At 54.2% G+C, this 14,862-nt stretch overlaps 2 protein-coding genes across 4 annotated transcripts; one reads left to right on the top strand and one right to left on the bottom strand.

Moving 5' to 3' along the window:
- Window positions 1-1,179: 1,179 nt before the first annotated feature.
- On the bottom strand, window positions 1,180-11,514 carry LOC149320207 (arfaptin-2-like). Of its 3 annotated transcripts, none has more exons than XM_089513139.1 (9): window positions 11,407-11,514; window positions 6,922-7,032; window positions 6,360-6,468; window positions 5,811-5,906; window positions 5,480-5,595; window positions 4,675-4,896; window positions 3,782-3,939; window positions 3,408-3,582; window positions 1,180-3,080 (listed from the first exon to the last, which is right to left on the bottom strand). In XM_089513139.1, the coding sequence occupies exons 2-9, from the start codon at window positions 7,021-7,023 to the stop codon at window positions 2,925-2,927; spliced, it is 1,134 nt and encodes a 377-aa protein (XP_089369265.1). In that variant the 5' UTR covers window positions 7,024-7,032; window positions 11,407-11,514; the 3' UTR covers window positions 1,180-2,924. The 3 variants fall into 3 exon arrangements, with proteins under 3 accessions (XP_089369265.1, XP_089369263.1, XP_089369264.1); XM_089513137.1 differs by having other exon boundaries at window positions 6,922-7,131; window positions 11,407-11,480; XM_089513138.1 differs by lacking the exon at window positions 5,811-5,906 and having other exon boundaries at window positions 11,407-11,482.
- A 62-nt stretch (window positions 11,515-11,576) lies between these two features.
- Window positions 11,577-14,554, top strand: TIMM10B (translocase of inner mitochondrial membrane 10B). The gene is made up of 3 exons (XM_089508298.1): window positions 11,577-11,618; window positions 13,174-13,269; window positions 14,059-14,554. Exons 1-3 carry the CDS (start codon window positions 11,577-11,579, stop codon window positions 14,224-14,226), a joined length of 306 nt encoding a protein of 101 aa, XP_089364424.1. The 3' UTR covers window positions 14,227-14,554.
- Window positions 14,555-14,862: the final 308 nt, after the last annotated feature.

Genomic DNA, 14,862 nt, shown 5'->3' with positions numbered 1-14,862 from the left:
CAATCTCCAGCTCCGTCCAGAGGCTACCCCAGTGATGCCCAACCCAAAATACCCACCAGGTTGGCCCAGGAGAAAACCAGAGGTTGGAGGAACTGTTCCTCTCTCACCCCCCACCAGCTCCCCTCCTGTTTAGCGTGAGGAGCCCTCCCAGGCCCTATTCCCCCGAGAGACCCCCTATGCCCCCTTCCCCAGGAACATTTCTCCACAGCTGGATAGGATGCCACCCTGCCCCCTTTGCAAAGCACAATGCCCTCCATGTTCAGGCATCAATAAACCTACTTCTGGGGTCTCCACCTCTGTTTAGGGCTGAGCACATAAGATGGCTCCAGGGGGCAGAGACCCAGTGCCCTCCCCTGGAATAATACTGTGTCCAGTTCTGGGCACAATTCAAAAAGGATGTTGAAAAGCTGGACTCTGTCCAGAGGAAGGTGACCAAAAGGGTGAAGGGCCTGGAAACCATGCCTTATAAGGAGAGATTTAGGGAGCTGGGTATGTTTGGCCTGGAGAAGAGGTTAAGAGGGGATATGATAGCCCTGTTTAATGTCTTTGAAGGGGTGTCACACTGAGGATGGAGCAAGCTTGTTTTGTGCTGTTCCAGAGAATAGGACCCAGAGCAATGGATTGAAACTGCAGGAAAAGAGATTCCTCCTAAGCATTAAGAACAATATTCTGGGGGAGGTTTTTAAATGGAGGCTGGATGGCCATTGCCACTTGCCAGGGATGCTTTGGATGTGTCTTCCTGCATGACAGAATGAGGTTGGACTGGATGACCCCGGGAGTATCTTCCAATTCTATGATTCTATTATTCCTGCCCCTCACCTTCTGGCAATCTGTGGACCAGGATCAGGCCCCAGTTTGCAAAAGGTTCTCCCCGTCACCCAGTTCCTGGGAGAAGAAGAAACGCAGGCAAGGACAAGGGTGATCTTTGGGGGGGGGGTGTGCATGAAATAAGGTGGGCTGAACAAGGGAACGCTCCAAGGGTCCCCAGACTCTTTTGCCCCCCACTTCCCTCTCAAGGCACTTGGGTCCCCCCACCCTCTGGGTCTTAGCAGAGTTCCTGTCTGGGCTGTGAGGGTCCCAATCCCCCTCCCAGCAAGGCATCCAGAGAGATCTACCAACATGGAGGTCGGAATGAGAGCCATGTGCAGCCAGGCTGACGGAGGAATCCCAGAGAAGCCATTTCCTTCAGAATGCCGCATTTTATTTCTTTGCAACCCTTTTGATTGTCTCCAACATGATCACCAGCCTCCCAGATCACGCCATCATTTTTCCGATTCAAAGTCATGCTCCTTCTACTGAAACAGAACGGACTACAGGGGTCTTGGAGGGCAAGGGAGGCCCGGCAGAGCAAAGAACTGCAGCCGGCCAGAGCTGGGAGTGCCAGGGAACAGAGGGTCCAGAAGTGCAAGCGATGGCCCTCCCCTCTGGCCCAGCATCTGGGAAATGGAGGCAGGATGGTGGGGACATCAATGGAGCCCCTGACAGAGAGGTTTGGGGGAAAAGAACTGCTAAGCAGCCCAGGGTCCTAAGCAGGGGGTCCACCTGGCCAGGCAACCCCCAACCTCCAAGCAGCCAAAGGGACCAAGAGGACCTGGCCCTGGCATTTTAGACAGAGAAATGAGTCTGTGTCCTTTGGAGGGGATGGGGAGAGACCCAACCTTTGTGAGGCTGCCTCCTTGCTGGTGTTCAGGCAGCAGGAGAGGCAGCAGGACCCCAACCCTGCTTGTTCCTCCCCAGCACCTGCTTCCTTCACCATCCCTTCACTGACAATAGTGATTCCCCACATGCCAGCATTGCTTTAAAAAAGGCCAGCAGGCAGAGGTACGGAGAGGGGTTGTCCTTGGGGCATGCAACCTCCCTCCAGCAGTCCACTGGGGAGGAAACCAAGCCCGGGAAGACCCAAAGGTGAGTGTGCCTCTGTTGTCCATGGATTGGGGGGGGGGGGGCAGACTGAGGATTCCCCCCCCCCCCCCCCATTTGGCAGCTCAGTAGCTGGCCACCATGGAGCCTCTCTGGCTTGTACCGTTTATTCTGGAATCTTTACTTATTCTGGAATCTTTACAGGTGGGGGAAGGCCCTGGGGGTCCGCAGCTGGCAATGGGAGGGGTGCTGGGGGAGCAGCAGCCTGGAGTCCCCCATCACACTCTGCCTCCACCCCCGGACCCAAGACAGGGAGACTGGCCATAATATACATCTCTCTTTCTATATATATATATATATATATATAACCTATCCATCTATTTACAGATGCCTTCGCTATGCCTGCCTCACCTGGGAATCTGGGGCAGGCTCTCTGTTTGGTCCTTGGCCCCCCCATGGCTCTGGGGGGGGGTAGGGGGGACACAATCCCAACTTGCACTCCCTCCCTGCCCTGCAGCAGCACGCAAAGGCTCTGCCCGCCTTCCTGCAGACGCTTGGGGGCAGAGCCCAGGAGGAGTTGGAAGGACTCCCATGAGAAAAATGAAAGGGCAAAAGTAAGGGGGCCACCCCTGCAGACAATCTTGAATGTGAGGCTGGAATGAGGCTGACAGAACGTCCAACAAGCATGCCCCCTGCCTAGACAGGCCAGAGGCGCGGGAGGGGGGGAACAGGGAGGGACATGTCTCTATCATCCCATCCCATCCTGCCCCTGAGTTCGGAGTGTTTGAAGGTACGTGGGAGCATTCTGGCATTGGGGGACCAGCAGGGGAAGAGCCCAGCTGCCCCCAGCTGAAGTAAGAAGAGGAGGGGATAGCTGGTATCACCTTGGCATCCCTCCACTCACACACTGCCCCATGCAGGAGGAGGAGGAGCAGGAAAAAACAGGAGGAGCCACTGAGCCTCCCCAGGTGCCAAATTAGAGTCCAAGTCCACAAAGGGGGAGGGGGGGAGGAAGAGGGCCAGACCCACAGACTGACCCAGGAGCAGGGGGAAGGGTCACAGCCTCACTGCTCCTCCAGCCAGGAGGGCTTGTCAGCCCCAGGACTCTTGAGACGGACGTTGAACTGCTTCAGTGTCTGCTCCAGCTGTGTCTGGTTGCCAGCAAAGTAGGCTGAGATGGCGTTGTGGAAGAGCAACAGCTGCTTGTGCATCACCTTCACCTGTGTGGAACAAATAGGTGGATAAGGAGGTGAGGAAAGGGGAAGCTAGCCTGTCCTCCCCCCATAGCAGCCCCATTTTGCTCCTGTCCCTCTCAGGCAGCCTGGCAGTCAAGAGTAGGGGCCTCCAGGCTAGGGCCCCTCTTTGGGTAGCCAAGTTCAAATCCATTCCACCCCCGCCCATTTTCCAGCCTGGAGGGGAGCACATGCCTCACTTAAAAGGAGATTTGGGCATCATGGAAGGCCCAACTGCGGCACTTCTGGCCAACGCTCTCCATCCCACTGAGAAAGAGCAGCTGACCCAGCTGGAGCGTGTGCCCCCACGCCCACCTTGTTCTCCTCCAGGAACTTGAGCTTGACGGCTACGTCGGCGCGGAGCTTCTCATACTTGGCGCGGTGGGCATGGAAGCTGGCCTGGGCAGCCTCCAGGCGACAGAGGGTCCCTGCATCCCGGGGCCCCAGATTGACCTCCTCCAGGTCAGTGCGGTAGGCATCGTACTCCAGCCTGGCGGGGGATGAGAATCAGAAGGGAATCAGCACTCTTCCTCCCCAACAAACATGGCTCGCTGCCTCCTGCTAGGGATCCAGTGAGTGGATACCACCCCCACCCCCCAGAAGCCAAGGCAGTGTTGCTGCCACTGCCAAACGCTGCCTTCCCCCCACGGGTACCTTTGCCCTCCCTCTGCCCCACTTCAGATGCCCACCTGGCTGTCTCGTACTGCTTGACTGTCATGAGGGTGTCCTCCATGGTCTTGTTGACCAGAGTGTTGATACTGGAGACAAAGAAGTTCACAGCCCCCAGGAGGGTCTCCCCGTTCTTGCACAGCAGCTTCTGGGTCTCTGCGTTGTACCCAAACTCCTCCTGTGGGCAGGGAGGGTTGAGGGGGAGAAAAGGGGTGTGGTTCTCAGTATATGTTTGGGACGATGTTCCCCTGCCCTGAAGAAACCTCACAAATTTCTAGTTGGCCAAAGGAGAGCCCCCTAGCTCAATTTTGAGGGACAAAAAAGGATGGAGGAAGGGCTCAACCTCTCCTTGTCCAGCACCTCATCCCTGGGAAAAGGGATTGCTTGAGGTAAAGGAATTGTCCCCCCTCCTCAATGGGCTACAGCCTCCAGCAGAGTGGCCAGGCCCTCCCCACCCCACATGTGCTGGGCTCTGTTCTAACAACTATGGGGGAATGGGCCCCCCTTGAGGTCACAAACATGCCATGTTGGATGCTGCTGTTGAAAGGTGGCCAGTTGACTGGCCACAGTGGCTTCTAGCCCTGACCAGCCTACATCTGAAGAACTCCAAATCTATCCACGCACCCCCTTGCATCACCCAGTTGACTAGCAACTGTCTTTCCCCAGCTGTTTGAAAGGCTTCCTCATCTGTTAACAACAACAACAACAATGGCCTGGTACTCACCCAGCAACCCTTTTGAGGGCCTCATTGGAAGCATCTCATCAAGACCCAAGAAGCCTTCACCCAGAAAAGTGTGGCAAGACTTTGGGCCCCCAGTGCTGCCCCCCAAACTCTCCACTCTCTTCTCCAAACTTGGAGGCTTCAGGAGGCACTTCTTTCAGGGAGTACCTAGGCTGTGTGCACCCCACCTACCTGGAGTTCGGGGGACTTCTGGCTAAGGTCTGAGAAGGCGTCAGCCAGGGCATGTTGTGTCTGGACCAGGCTGTAGAAGTGGCTGGTGAGGGCACGTGCCAGGCCCAGCACGCATTCGTATTTCCGCTTGGTGTCACGCAGCAGCTCAATCTGTGTCTCCAGTTCCAAATCCACCGTCCGTGAGCCACGTCCGAAGCGCTCTGAGATCAGCTGCTTCGTGCACTGGAGAGGGGAAAAGAACAGTGGGGCAGGGGGTTTGTGGAATCTCTGGAAACCCCCTTTGTCTCCAGAGATGTTGCCTGGGAAAGCACCCAGTGGGACCAAGCTAACAGGAAGCCAAATGGGACCAAGCCCCATGCTGGCCAACCGGGCAAGCTGTTCCTTAATCCACAGTCCCTTCCCTCGACTTTGCACAACTGCCTCCAGGTGGCCCTTCCCAGGGTTGGGGGTGTGCCCCCAACCATGGCCATAGCACCCCATCTGTGCCTCTCACTCTTCAGGAGGCTCCCCAGGGCTAGGTGCAGGCTTTCTCTGAGATCCCCTGGTGCAACCCTCTGGGAAGGGCTACCCGGAGGCAGGTGTGCAAAGTGAAGGGGAGGGCCCATGGATTAAGGGAGAGCCTATGCAGCTGATCAGCAGAGGGGGAGCCCTGTGGCCAAGTGGGGCTCTGGCACCTCTGCTCTGGAGAAGAGGCTCCCCCATCAGGACAGACTTGGCCTCTAGGGCCCAAAGAGGAATTGAGAACTCCCTACTGCCCACCTTCCCTGCCCTGACTGCTCCCCTCACCCCACAAAAGGCTGCTCACCTTGTAAGTGTTAATGCCCCATTTCTTGACGATGTCAAACTTTTCCACTGCCACCCCTCGTGTGGCCGCCTCGTCCCCTGCGGGGCCCGGATGTGGCTGGTGGTGCAAACTGGAGCCTGTAATATATGATGCACAAGTGGGGAGGAGTCCTCACCTGGAAGCATGGACAACCTCACCCACTCTATACGCTCTCAGCAATCCTGCCCCACTCACCCACCAGCATGATAGGAAGCTGCTGGAGGAGAGGACGGGAAGCAGGACCAGTCTGGGAGCCTCATGGCCAATACCCCAATCCTCCCCCCACTGCTGGTTGGAGGGGGCAGTTCTGTACCTGAGTCATGGTCACCCTGACTCCCCATTCGGGCAGCAGCTGACGGACTGGGGGAGATGAGTGGTCCTCGAGGGGGGTGAGATGGAGTGAAAGAGCCTGAAATGGAGGGGGTGGAGTGGGGTGTTCCAAGGTGGGAGAGATGTAGGGAAAGGGCAGTGAGCCCCAGAGGGAGTCAGGAGGACACAGCCAGAGGGGAGGCGGATGGGCGGGGTAGTGATGCATCAAAACAGACACAGGTAGACAGACAGACGAAGGAGGGAGATGAAGGCACAGAGTGAAGCAACAACTCAGATGAGACAGACAAACAGTACAGTGGGTCACTCTCGGGGGTTGCCTCCCTCCATCTTAGTGTGGATGCCCCCAATGCCACACTAAATGAGATGTGGGGGGATAGGATTGGGATCCAAGGCAGGAGGCCTCACTGGCAGCTTCCTGGCATGAACCTCCAAGTCCCACTTGGGAGCAACCAAGAGACACCCCTATCTGTTGGGGCCAAGGAAGGTTGGCTTGCGAGGTAGTGGCAGCCCCCTTGACAAAGCCGATTCTCACTTTTGATGGCGCTGGTGGGGATGATGCCCTCAGCGGTGCCACCGTATCCGCCTGACACAATGCTGGTCTCATTCAGATTGGGACCGGACACCATCACTTGTTGAAGGTCCTGGAGAGGTGGGGGGAAAAAGGGGGAGTCTGCATGGAGGGGTTTGCCTTAGCAGGGTCCCCAGAGAGGGAGGTGGGATAATCTGCTCTCCACTGGCCAGCCGCAGCCTTTTGGAAAGGAGTAACAGAGGAACAGCCCTTGGCACAGTCTGACCCTCCCCAAGATCTTGGCCAGGGCCCAGCAGAAGCAGGGCACAGTGGATATAGCCCTGGGGACACTGAGGCTGTCCTGCTCCCACCCTGAACAGAACAAGTCACCTCCTCCTTGGAAAAACTCAGCAGCTGGCAGCTTTATTTTTTTAAATAAAAAGTAAAAAAAAAAACACCAAACTCTGAGGCACTGGACAAGGGTCTGGCACTCCCCTTCCCTGTGTACTCCCAGCCCCCAAGGCGACTTCTCTACACCATATCTGGACTGGGAGAGGGGTGTCCAAGCCCCCTTCCTCACCATTACCTGCTCCAGGCCGTCATCCTCGGCAGCCAGGCGCCGGGAGTCTCCATTGCCGTGGATGGGGATCTCCATGGTGGCCGCTTTGCTCATCAGCCTGTCCGTCATGCTTGGGGTCTGTGGGAAGGGTGGAATGGGGCCACTTCAGTGACCAGGGCCTCACATGCCCTCGCACACCTCCTCCTCTGTCCCACATAGACAGCCTGAATGGAAAAACTGGAGAAGGGGGAAATGGGAGCTTCCAGGAAAGGTGGCCAAGATGGAAGAGACCACAAAGACCATCCAGTCCACCCTCCCACCATGCAAGAACTCACAATTAAAGCATCTCCAACAGATGGCCATCCAGCCTCTGCTTAAAGACCTCCAAAGAAGGAGATTGCACCACACTACGCTGAAGTGTGTTCCACTGTCGAACAGTTGTTACTGTCAGTTTCTTCTAATGTTGAAGTGGAATCTCTTTTCCTGTAGCTTGTATCCGTTGTTCCGTGTTCTAGTTTCTGGAGCAGCAGAAAACAAGCTTGCTCCATCCTCAATATGACACCTCTTCAAATACTTAAACAGGGCTATCATATCACCTCTTAACCATCTCTTTTCCAGGCTAACATCCCCAGCTCCCTTTCCTCATAAGGCACGGTTTCCAGACCCTTCACCATTTTGGAGTCCTCCCCACTGAGTGCAGCGATTTGGGAAGCAGAGCTACAGCATTAGCTCAAAGAACTTTCTCACCCACGCTCTCGATTACCTGGGTGCGGGGGGTAGTTTTGCAAGGAGAGCAGCAGAAATACAGTTCCTCCCTCCCAAACAGTCTCAGGGTAGCTTCCCTCCTTTCAACCCTAGAAGGCAGAAAGCATCCTGCCAGGAGATGAACTGGGGATAGCTCTGCAGCCACCCACCTGTAACACAAGCAGCCAGGTGGCCAGAGAAGCAGGTATGCACCTTACCAGCATTGCCATGGCTCCAAGTAATGTGTAAAGAGAGAGCCTACCCACAATTCTTAGCAAGAAGCTTGAGAAGAAGTGGGGGGTCTCTCTTTTCTCTTCCACAGGGTTGCCTGCAAGGCCTAGATCCTCACCAGAGGCTCTACCCATCTTACCTATTGCCCTCTCACCTGTCCTGATGGGATTTTCCTCTGCTCATCTCCCCACACCTCAGACATCACCGCCACTGCAAGGTGGCTTGGAAAAGACCCACTAGCTCACTGTCGCTAGGAGGAGAGGACCCAAGGGAGGCCTCCTCCAGCAGCCCCTCACTGCAGGCAACCATGGCCTTCTGGTTCCTTACCACTCTGCCACTCATCCATCTGTCCAAGCAGAAAAAGCAGGTGTATTTACATATTGGGGGGGGGGGGAGAGGACACCAGCTTGGCTTGGGGTGCTAAGGGTGGGCAGGGTGAGTTCTTTTGCGGAAGCCCCCCCCCCCCCGGTTCCCAGATCCATGCTACCTGACCAATGGTGGAATGGGGACACGGGCAAAGCATCTGGATGCAGTAGTCAGTGGAGGGCGCTGGCTCTGTCGACACCCCCAAAGATGCCCCATCCCTGTTATGCTCCCTTGGGATCCTTGCAACAGTTACGGGGAGGAGATGAAACAGCAAAGAGTTGCGCAGAGACATCTCTGTGGTTAACCACAGAATGTGGAGAACGTGCTTTGGTTTTGAATTAACAATTAAGATTGGTCAGCTTCACAAAAGACCCACTAATAGTGAAGATGCCAAGAGCCAGAGGTAGTGTGTTCACTGATTGGGGTAGACATGGCTATGGGGAAAGTGGCTATGAGGAGTGCAACCTTTGGCACCCATGCCATCCCACCTGCCTGGCCTGGGCTTGCTTCTCTCAGTGAAGCACCTCCTTCCTGATCCAGGGTTCTTTTTGGCACATCAGGCTCCGTTCCAGGAATAGGAAAAACCTGTCTGACTGCTTTAGAGATGCTGCTAGGCTCCGGATGGCTGGCAGGCTGGGCACCCTGGGAACAAAGACCTGGAATACTGTGTCCAGTTCTGGGCACCACAATTCAAGAAGGATGTTGACAAGCTGGAGGGTGTCCAGGGGAGGGAGAGCAAAATGGTGAAGGGTCTGGAAACTCCCATCCCTCTGAGGAGTGGCTTAGGGAGCTGGGTATGGTTAGTTTGGAGAAGTGGTGATATGATAGCCCTGTTTAAACATTTGAAGGGATGTCATATGGAGCAAGCTTGATTTTTGTTGCTGCAGAGAACAGGACAAGGAGCAATGGATGCAAGCTAAAGAAAAAGAGATTCCACTTCAACATTAGGAAGATGTTCCTGACAGTAAGGGCTGTTTGACAGTGGATGACACTGCTGCCTTGGAGAGTGGTGGAGTCCCCTTATTTCGAGGTTTCTGAACAGAGGCTGGAGGGCCATCTGTCACAGGGAGGGCTTGGCTTGTGTCTTCCTGCATAGCAGATGGGGATTGGATTGGATGGACCTTGCGGGTTCCTTCCAACTCTAAGGAGTTTATTACATGATGACAATTGGAAATATACACGATGTGATAATCCCGCAATTGCACTAACGGTTTTCACACGACATCATGTTGAAAGCACTATTATCCCGTGAATAACTTGTGATAATCCTGCAATTGCGCTAATGGTTTCATATGAAGTCATACAACCAGGGTCAGCCCTGGTTAGCCCTAGGAACGGAGGACCTATAGGCTCCATTTCAGAGGAAGGAACTGTCCAAACCACCTCTGAGGATTCCTTGCCTGAAAACAGCTTATGAAATTCACAGGGAGAAGGGGAGACCGACAGGGGAATCCCAGGCTCTTTGTCAGAGGAAGGAACTGTCCAAACCACTTCTGAGGCAGGCGAATGGATGGCACACATCCCTCCACAATGGCCCTGAATCAGGGGACAGGTTCCCTGCCTAGTCTTGGGTGCTAAGGGGAGCCAGCCCTGATTAGCCCTTGGAGGGGAGACTAACAGGGAATCCCAGGCTCCATTTCAGAGGAAGGAACTCTCCAAACCAGCTCAGAGGCAGAAATATGGAAGGCGCATATACCTCCACAATGGGCACCAGATCCTCTGCCTGGCCTTGGACACTAAGCAGGGCCAGCCCTGGTTAGCCCTTGGAAGGAGGACTGACAAGGAACCCAAGGCTCCATTTCAGAGGAAGGAACTGTCCAAACCACCTCTGAGGCAGGTCAGTGGAAGGCACACATACCTAGACAATGGGCACCAGATCCAATGCCTGGCCTTGGACACTAAGCAGGGCCAGCCCTGGTTGGGGCTTGGAGGGGAGAGCGTTAGGGAATCCCAGATGCTTGGGGCTCTATTTCAGAGGAAGGAACTGTCCAAACCACCTCAGAGGCAGAAATATGGAAGGTGCACATACTTCCACAATGGGCTTGAATGCTCTCAACATCAAGCACCCTGTGAAATGCATGGAAGGTCTTAGAAGCTAAGCCCTGGTTAGTCCTTGGAGGGGAGACCGACAGGGAATCCCAGGCTCTTTTTCAGGTAAATGCCCTCAACATCAGGCTCTGGGTTTCCTGCTTGGTCTTGGGAGCTAAGCAGGGCCAGCCCTGGTTAGCCCTTGGAGGGGAGACCACCAAGGAACCCTGGGCTTTATTTCAGAGGAAGGAACTGTCCAAACCACCTCTGAGGATTCCTTGCCTGAAAACACCTGATGAATTTCATGGACGGTCTTAGAAGCTAAGATCTGGGATGCTAAGCAGAGCCAGCCCTGGATAGCCCTGAGAGGGGAGGCCGACAGGGAATCCCTGCTTCAGAGGAAGGGACTTTCCAAACCACCTCGGAGGCAGAAATATGGAAGGCGCACATACTTCCACAATGGGCTTGAATGCTCTCAACATCAGGCCCTCTGTGAAATGCATGGTCTTAGAAGGTCTTAGAAGCTAAGCTCTTGGAAGCTAAGCAGGGCCAGCCCTGGTTGGCCCTTGGAGGGGAGGCTGACAGGGAATCCCTATTTCATAGGCAGGAGCTGTCCAAACCTCCTCCTCCGAGGCAGGAATACGGAAGGCACACATACCGACACAATGGGCTTCAATACCATACTTACCAGGCACAAGATTCTCTGCCTGGCCTTGGAAGCTATGCAGGGCCAGCCCTGGTTAGTCCTTGCAGGGGAGACCACCAAGGAACCCTGGGCTCCATTTCAGAGGAAGGAACTGTCCAAACCACCTCTGAGGATTCCTTGCCTGAAAACACCTGATGAATTTCATGGAAGGTCTCAGAAGCTAAGATCTGGGAAGCTAAGCAGGGCCAGCCCTGGATAGCCCTCGGAGGGGAGGCCGACAGGGAGTCCCTGCTTCAGAGGAAGGGGAATGGAAGGCCCGCATGGCTGGGCAATGGGCTTCAAGGTTCTCATTCTCAGGCGCCGCCTGGTTCCCCACCTGGCCTTGGGAGCTAAGCAGGGCCGGCCCTGGCTGGGTCTTGGAGGGGAGACCGGACCAGAGGCCCCGCCCCCAGGGGCCTCCTCCTCAGCCCCGAAGGAAGGAAGGAAGGGGGTCTCACCTGCCGGCTCCCGGTCCCGGAGGCTCCGGGCGTCGGATCCGCGGCGTTGGGCCCCGTCGGGAGGGACGGACCGGAAGCCACGTCACCCGCCGGGGCTCCAGGTGCCCAGAAAGGAGGGCCGGGCGAGGGCCGGGCGGAAGTGGCGTCACCGCGCCGGAAGTGGAGCCGGCATGGCCGAGGCAGAGCAGCAGCAGCAGCAGCAGCTGCGCAGCGTAAGCAGGGAATGGAGAGAGAGCGGGAAGGAATGGCCCACTTTGAGGCCGCTTTAACTGCCCTGGTCCAAATGCGGAGGGATTCTGGGATTTGTAGTTCCGCGAGACACTTAACCTTCTCTCTCTGAGAGAGCTCTGGCGCCACCGCAAACTACAAACCCCAGAATCCCACCGCATTTGAGCCAGGGCAGCCCAAGAGGTCTCCGACTGCATCGGTGTCTGTACTGAGGATGCAGCTATGGTCCAAAGCCCACTTTGAGGCCGCTTTAACTGCCCTGCGGCTCAGTGCTAGGGGATTCTGGGAACTGTAGTGTTTTCTGAGACATTCTCTGGTGCCACAACAAACTACAATTCCCAGGGTTCCCTAGGGGAGTTAAAAGGCTGAATGGCTCACAAAACTACAGTTCCCAGAGTTCCCTAGCATTGAGCCCAATGGATTATTTCTGCAGTGTGCTTTGGTCTCTGCTGATGCTGCTTTAACTGCCTTGCCTCAGTGCCATGGGATTCTGGGATTTGTAGTTTGTGGTGGTTGCCAGAGCTTTTCTGACTGAGAGGGCGAAATGTCTCATGGAACTACAATTCCCAGGATTCCATGGTGTGGAACCATGGCACTTAAATTAGATTATTTATGCAGTGCGTATGCAGCCTCTCTCTCTCTCTCTGTCTTCATTTTCTGTCTTATCCGGATGATGTCTAAATTGTGAGTTTTCAGGGACAAACTGGATTTTTTTCGGCTTGTTTTAGTATGTTTGAAATGTCTCACAGAACTACAGTTCCCAGGATTCCCTTGCTCTGAGCCATGGCAGTTAAAGCAGTGTCAATCTGCGTTAATTTCTGCAGTGTGGGTGCAGCCTATGTACCAAAACACACTGCAGAAATAATCCAGATTGACACTGCTTCAACTACCAGAGGAAACCCTGGGAATTGTAGTTTGTTGTGGAACCAGAGCTCTCTCTGACAGTGAAGGTTGAATGGCTCACAAAACTAGTTCCCAGAATTCCCTAGCATTGAGGCAGGGCAGTTAAAGCTGTCTCAAACTGGATTATTTCTGCAGTGTGCTTTGGACATAAGGCTGCATCTGCACTGCGGGAATAATCCAGTTTGACAGTGTTTTAAGTGCAACAGCTCCATGGTATGGAATTCTGGGAACTGTAGTTTTATGAGCCCTTTAGCCTTTCCTGTCACAGAGCTCTGGTGCCTAAACAAACTAAAAATCCCAGGATCCCATTGGAGATGAAGCTATGGCAGTTAAAATGGGGTCAAACTGCAGTGTTTGTACAGTGCGGATGCAGCCTTATTTGTCCTTTCAAACTGATGCGTTTTCAACTGATCTCCTGTAGTTGTTAGTTGTCCCACCAACACAATGCCTAGCTCCAGGGAGAGAGGCGGGTAAGAAACTAATACTGTTATTATCCAGAGACATGGACTGGAAAACCAGTACGCAAAGGGATCGAGTTACAGGTTAGTCTCAAAGGTGCTACTAGATCCCTTTGCATGTTGTTGTTGTTGTTGTTGTGATTATTATCATTGTTGTTATTATTACTATTCTCTTCAGCTCCGGGACTTCCTGCTGGTCTACAACCGGATGACTGAGCTCTGCTTCCAACGCTGCGTCTCCAACCTCAACTACCGGACGCTGGCCATAGAGGAGGTGAGCAGCTGGCGGCTGGGGTCTTCCAGGATGACTCTTCCCACCTCTATCCCATAATGACAACAACAACAACAACATAATTATTTATTATTATTACACTCATCCCTCTGCATTTGCGGCTTTGACTTTTGCGGATTTGATTATTATGTTCTCTCTAGGAATATCTGGGTCCTGCAGCACAACTCTGTGGTCAACTTAAAGCAAAGGTCGCACCGAAGGGCCTAGAGATTGCTAGGGAGAACACTCCACTAGGCATTTGTAGCTCCTCCAGCGCAATTCTATGATCAGTGATTGGCAGGTGTTGACCACAGAGTTGCACTGGAGGACCTAGAGATTCCTAGAGAGGTGTTCTCTCAGGTAAAGACATTTTTGTTAGTTGTGGTTTTTCCACATTCATGGGGGTCCTGTGTCCCTAACCCCAGCAAATGTGGAGGGACAAGTGTATTAGAATCATAGAGTTGGAATACACAAATCAAAGCAACCCCGACAGATGGCCTTCCAGCCTCTGCTTAAAAACCTCCAACGAAGGAGACTCTACCACACCAATTATTGGTGATGTTATTATCATTATTATTATTATTGCTGTTATTATTTCTTTCCCACCTCTCCCCACGGATCAAGGAGAGGAACAACAGCAATGAACAAATACACAAACTCAGTTAAAACACACATCAGTTAAAGTGCACATCGATTTAAAAGGACAAATAAGATATCCACCTATTAAAACAATCCGCATTTAAAATTCATTATTTGAAAACAATACCCTCCCCATCTATCCCTCCCCAACAGGAGTCCTGCCTGGAGGGCTGCGCCGGGAAGCTGGTGCGTTCCAACCACCGCCTGATGGCCGCCTACGTCCGGCTCATGCCCACCCTTGTCCAGCGCCGCCTCGCCGACTATGAGGCCAGTCAAACTGGCCCAGAAAACAGCCCGCAGCCACCCGACCAGGCAAGCTGAGCCACCACAACGCTGCTGCTGCCAGCTGGGGCAGGGGTTGGTGCCAGGACAATGGCTGGGTGGTGGGGATGCCTGCATACAACCAGACTTGCCCGTTGGACACAAGAGGGCCAGTTGGGATGGGGGTCACTCTGCCCCGGAGCCACACAGAATGAGGACTCACTGTCTCCTTGCTGGTCTCCCACGTTGGCATGAAGGGGAATTGTCGGGACGCTCTGGTGGGGTGAGGTTGTGTGCCTCCCTGCTGGTAAGGGAAATGGAGCCTCAGGAGGATGGAGGGGGCTTCATTGTCCCAGTACCAAAATTAAAACATCTATTTCCAATAACAGTTTGCTGAGTGCAGAGAATCTTTGCTGGTAAGATCCGTTTGTAGAGAAGCTGTAAACCAGGGCTGAAGACTGGCAGGGGGCAAGTGGGGCATGAGGGAGGTTTCAGTGACTGGCAGCTTTGCCAGCTGTGTGCCAAACCCCCCCCCCCCCGCCCTCCACCTGCTTTTGGCTGCTTGGTTTTGGAGCAATGGGTTCAAGAGCTGTCATCCCAGATGGATGGGAGGAGCAGGCTGTCACCATCGAGACTGAACCAATTCCCAGCATTCTTTACCAGTTCCGCCGTTTGGGATTTGCAGTCAAGCAGCAT

The sequence above is a fragment of the Sceloporus occidentalis genome, unplaced genomic scaffold, assembly GCF_023333645.1.
Source record: "Sceloporus occidentalis isolate IW3139 unplaced genomic scaffold, rSceOcc1.0.p SCAF_2, whole genome shotgun sequence".
Taxonomy (NCBI): Eukaryota; Metazoa; Chordata; class Lepidosauria; order Squamata; family Phrynosomatidae; genus Sceloporus; species Sceloporus occidentalis.
This window is presented reverse-complemented; position numbering and strand designations above follow the sequence as displayed.

Bases quoted from the DNA above. Each gene is read 5' to 3' on its own strand.
- LOC149320207 (XM_089513139.1), bottom strand. From the start codon at position 7,023: ATGACGGACAGGCTGATGAGCAAAGCGGCCACCATGGAGATCCCCATC. The intron at 4,897-5,479 runs GTGAGCAGCCTT...TCCCCTCTCCAG, and splicing joins GGGGCATTAACACTTACAAG to TGCACGAAGCAGCTGATCTC. The intron at 3,583-3,781 runs GTGGGCATCTGA...ATCCCCCGCCAG, and splicing joins AAGCAGTACGAGACAGCCAG to GCTGGAGTACGATGCCTACC.
- TIMM10B (XM_089508298.1), top strand. From the start codon at position 11,577: ATGGCCGAGGCAGAGCAGCAGCAGCAGCAGCAGCTGCGCAGC. The intron at 11,619-13,173 runs GTAAGCAGGGAA...TATTCTCTTCAG, and splicing joins AGCAGCAGCAGCTGCGCAGC to CTCCGGGACTTCCTGCTGGT. The intron at 13,270-14,058 runs GTGAGCAGCTGG...CCTCCCCAACAG, and splicing joins GGACGCTGGCCATAGAGGAG to GAGTCCTGCCTGGAGGGCTG.